The sequence below is a fragment of the Gavialis gangeticus genome, unplaced genomic scaffold (genome assembly GCF_001723915.1).
Source record: "Gavialis gangeticus isolate Ggan-Ray unplaced genomic scaffold, GavGan_comp1, whole genome shotgun sequence".
In the NCBI taxonomy this organism is placed as follows: Eukaryota; Metazoa; Chordata; order Crocodylia; family Gavialidae; genus Gavialis; species Gavialis gangeticus.
This window is the reverse complement of record NW_017729032.1, coordinates 157,931,323-157,936,278: the sequence shown is the minus strand read 5'-3', so window position 1 is coordinate 157,936,278 and position 4,956 is coordinate 157,931,323. Positions and strand designations below refer to the sequence as shown.

Sequence of the window (4,956 nt, the reverse complement as noted above, 5' to 3'; positions counted from 1 at the left end):
TTTTTTTTTTAAATCTGAATCCTAAAACTATGTTGTTTGATACAAGTGGTAGGTGAATCAGTTTATGGAAGAAAGGCAGCAGTTATAATTTGAGGAAAATCTGTTGGTAATCTATCCAAAGAACTTAATGTCGCTATAGGCATGCTGACTGTGTGGGTTTTTTCTTGAGTGATTTTATAGAAAGAACAGCAGGGGAATCAGTTTTGTTAAATTTATACAAGTTTCTCTGTCTGTGGAGGTAGTATAGGATGGCTTTGAACTCCTTCTCAAATTTTTTTTAAAGGTTTGTGTTGGCCCTTTGCCCTGAGATGATAAACCAACTTAGTGAAAATGTCTTTGTTTACTATTAACTATACCTTGTAGATGTACTGTATTGACTGGATTCTAAGATGAGGTTTCTCTCCCACCCCTACTCAGGTTAGGGGCACACGTAACACTTAAGTCAGTTTAAATCTTAAGGAGACAGACATTCAAGCCTATTAAAAATCATTTAAAGGTGCCTGGAATAGATCAGAAGTGTACATGTAAAATAAATAAATAATAATAAATTGAGTATTATTTTGAATGGGGGGTGGGGGTGGGCAGGTAGCTGCTTTGACTTGTGCTTCAGCTACTACCCAGGCTAGGACCAGAGCCACAACTGCTGCCTGCTCCCTCCACCACACACGACTTCTGCTCACCTGCCTACTGCTCTCCCTTCTACTCCCCACTCCCATCACCCCCACTTCTCTGCATTGACAGTCTTTGTGCACACTGCAGCTTGGGGCACTAAGTATGTCCCTGTTCTAGTCCCTTGGCAGTGGTGCACAGCCCACATAGTTGCTGCGGGGGCTGGGCTGGGGCTATGGAGGCTAGAACAGGGATGGAGGCTACCAGTGCAGGGCATGGGAAAGGGGATTACAGGCTGGTAGGGGAGCAGTGGAGGAGTGGTCCTGGGGTTGTAGGGTTGGGCAGGCACAAGAAGGGGCAAGCCGTTAACTCCCCACAGCTCCCCCCATACACACACCCTGTCTGCCCCCCCACAGCGGTGGGAAGGATAAATTAAAGGCACCCTTACAATAATTAGGTTCTGCACATGAAAAATTATAACAAATTTACCAATTTTCCATGTAAAGAATCTTAATTATTTGGGGGTTGTGTTAAATTCAAGGTCATCTCGTATTCGAGTGTATATATGGGGTATACCTAGAGGGTCAGAGGGCCTATATTTTTCTGAAACAATGATAGTTAATATTTTAGGCTCTGATTCAGCAAATTATTTGATTAGAAGCCTAACCATATAAATTGTCCTGTTAATTTAAAGGTTTAAAATTGAGCGCAAGTATCTAAATGAATCATGCCCAAAGTGCTCTTTGCTGCTGTATATAGAAATGTAACTGGTAAGATCAGCTTAATATTGTACTGCTCAAAGGTGCAAAGTTTACCCATTGTTGTTTTCTTAGAACAAAATTATCATAAGATTTTAATGTCTAATTCAGATGCAGAACGAAAAAGTTTATACACATTATTTCTGGAGTCTGTGCAGTCCCGTCTGCGGCATGGGGAAGAATCTGTTTCAGATATTATTACAGAACAGCAAGCGACCAAGCAGAGTTTAATAAAGATGCAGTCTATAGCTGAAAGACACTTGGAACTGGATGTTGTCCATGACCCCCTGCTGGCTATTAACTTTGCCAGGTAATTGAGCAACTACCATGTATCCAGTCTTGCTACTGTGTTGTCAAGCAGCATCTTACCTTAGATTGATAGGGTAAAACTTTTTTGCTGCTACCTAAAGTGGACAAGCCCAAGTAGATGGAGAGCTCTGTGAAGTGTTTTCTTAGTTCCAAAGTGGAAAATGGCCAGAGTTAACTTCAAGAAAGTATGAAGTGAATATGCTAGAAGGATTTTACAGATATCTGCTATATCTAGTTTCACTTGAAATGATTAGTGTAGAAAAATGGGAATTATCTTTTAGCATACCAGTTTCTGTTGAAAAGAATTAAATTAATTATACTATGATAATAGCTCTTATTTGATAGTGAATACAGCAAAAGCTGTGTTAACCGGAAAACTCTATTAGTCGATATCCGAGGGATGCAGCAAAGGTGAAACCAGAAGTACCGCTTCCAGGTTTCGCCGCTGCTGTGAGCAGAGTTCTTGCCGCTTTTTTGGCCCACAGCCCAGGGCAAAGCAGCCTGCTCAGAGCCCCCCTCTCTGTCCTCTGGCACACTGATGCCAGGGAGTGCACCAGATAGTGCACATTTGATTAACTGAAATATTTGATTAACCAGCATCCCCATTCCTGGGGGATGCCTTATAACAGAGCTTTTACTGTACTTGTAATATGCACATTGATGTATTTTTATAACTTCTTTTATTTGAATTGGTGTTTCCCTTCAGCAGATTACCAGAAAAATATATTATTGATTCTTTTGTGGGTCTAAAATTGAGCTTAAATGTTACAGAAGAAGCTGATTACCTTAAAAATCCTTATTTCTCCATTTAGAGCAGGGATGGCTTCAGTAAATTTTTGTACATCCCTTTGGGAGTTCTAACATCAACAACATTCTGAATTGTCGTCTGACTCGGAACATAATTTGTGGCAAGAAAGAAATATAGCCATTTATTTCTTTTTTAAACACTATTAGGCTGCTTAGTGTTACAACTTCTGGAAACATTTAAATATAGTGAAAGGTGCCTTTTGGTGGTTCTTTTCTATTATTTTTTTTTTTTTAATTATTATTTTTAGTCGTTGTTAGAGGTGCACTGATACTAAGTCCATATCATATCGGCACCAATAAAAGAAAAGTTGACATTATTGGCAGTCAGCTTTTTTTTGGCTGATGTGGCCGATTTAATGTCGCTGATAAATGCCGCGTGTATGTGTGTAGCTGCAGCATGCACATGGCCAGTCTGGAAGCTTGGAGAGTGGTGTCTGGCCAGTAAGTCTGTTGGGGAGAAAGGGCAGAGGGGAGGGAAATGGCGTGGGAGGGTAGGGGGCAGTTTGAGGCCCCCACGGTGTGGGAGGGAGGGGCTTAACTGGGGCAGGTGCTGTACATGCTGGGGTAGGGCATGGGACGGAGCTGCAAGCAGCTCATCCAGGCGGGGAGGGGGGGACAGCTCCTGCTGCTGCATGCATCCCCAGAGGAGGCATGGAGGGCATGTCCCCCAGAACTGTGTGCAGGGTGGGAGTGGGCTGCCACTGTGGGCTGGGGCTGGCGCCAGGCTCTTCCTGGCAGGGGCTGAGTTGGGGCTGCACTTGGGACAGGTGGCAGTGCTGGGAATGAGGGCTACAGCCACCACAGAATTCACTGTAACTCCCCCCCATGCCTCCCCTCTCAGTGCCGCTGCCCGCCCTGAGCATAGCCCCAGCCCAGCGCTGCCCCCGAGCCCACAGTGGGCAGTCCACCTTCATCCTGCATGCAGATCTGGGGGGCACATGCCCCCCCAGGCCTCCCCTGGGGTTGTGCACAGCAACGGGAGCTGCCCCTGCTCTGTGTGTGCCCCCAGATGAGCTGCTCATGGCTCCGTCCCATGCCCCACTCTGGCTGGGCAGCACCTGCCCCAGCCCCAGACCCCCAACAGACTTACCAGCCAGATGCTGCCAAGATGCATGTCGACAATCATATCAGTATCAGCCGATAGGGCTCGTTAATAATTGGTATCGGCCCAAAAAATCTTTATTGGTGCATCCCCAATTATTATTTTAAAGAGAATGCTTCTAAGGGTGGAAGCAGACATCGCCTTTGAGCTGCCATAAACATTTTTATGGCAGCACAAAACAAAAATAAATATACATCTATAACCTTTGTCTCACCATAGAGTAGTCGGAACTAAAGACGGTAATAATTTGTGCCCATTTTACTGTGGTAGAAGTCTGTTTGCTTTATGGCTAGAGAGTGTGGGCAGCCTGGAGCGTTTAAGGGTGTCTACACTGGACTTTGAATATAGAGTTGCAGCACGTTTGTCACTCTTCCTAGCTTTTCAGTCACTTAGCCATATAGATAAGCCCTATGATTCAGCCTTTGCATCTATGCCAAAAAAAGGTTTTTTTTGCCCCTTGCTCTTGTTATATAGTTTATCCAGATTTTGAGTCTAAACATAAGAAACCATGGAACTTTTCACCTATTTATTCATTCCTTGGAACCTTCTCCTTTTATTGGGTCACAGTTTATCTCTAAAGGCCATATGAGAATACCTGTTACTCAGTAGTTTTCAGTATTTTTACTTTTTAAGAAGTAAATTCCAAAAATGTTCCAAGATGCTCCATCATGAGTTTGAGTTAGTTACAGTTTGCAATCCAAATGAAGAGTTTTGTTCTACATAGGTGGTATGATTGACCACTTGGCTAAGTGACGACATGAATGCCATTTTGTTAACAGTAACTATAGTGAGAAATTCACCTTTTGCAAGGCATCTTTTCAAGTAAAATCCCCTAAGTGAGACCACTATGTTTTGAATATAGAACAATCTTTTGGGAGGTATTCTAAGAATAACTTTTGTCTTTTATTTAAACTAGTGGTTTTCAGGCTGTTCTGTGGAACCCCAGAGTTCTGCAATCGGTCGTCGGGGGTTCCAGAAAGATTGGGGGTAATGGCAGAGATGGCTAGAAGGTGGTGCACTAACATTGCCAGGCCATGTCCCCTGGCTCTGTAGAAGGGGTAGGGGTTCCACAGACTTTAGAAAGTTTGAAAACCACTGACCTGAGCGCAATGTGTTTTACTTTTTAAGGTTGTATTTAGAGCAAAGTGACTTTCACGAGAAGTTTACTGGTGGGGATGTTTGTGTGGATAGATCTTCTGAATCTGTGACATGCCAGACATTTGAACTGACGCTGAGGTCTTGCCTTTATCCTCACATAGACAAGCAGTATTTGGAGTGCTGTGGCACTTTAATGCAAACTTTAAAGAAAGATTACAGGTAAGAAATGAAGTTGAGCCTTTTTTTTTTTTTTTTTTTTTTTTTTTTTTTTTT

General features: G+C 43.1%; 1 protein-coding gene across 1 annotated transcript in view; it reads left to right on the top strand.

Annotated features, from left to right (window-relative positions):
• The window catches only part of TUBGCP5 (tubulin gamma complex associated protein 5), a 46,568-nt gene that overhangs the window by 31,893 nt on the left and 9,719 nt on the right, over positions 1–4,956 (top strand). Inside the window, exons 14-15 of the mRNA XM_019524998.1 lie at positions 1,479–1,677; positions 4,714–4,902. Of these exons, the coding sequence (XP_019380543.1) occupies positions 1,479–1,677; positions 4,714–4,902 (388 nt within the window). The remainder of the gene's footprint in view (positions 1–1,478; positions 1,678–4,713; positions 4,903–4,956) is intronic.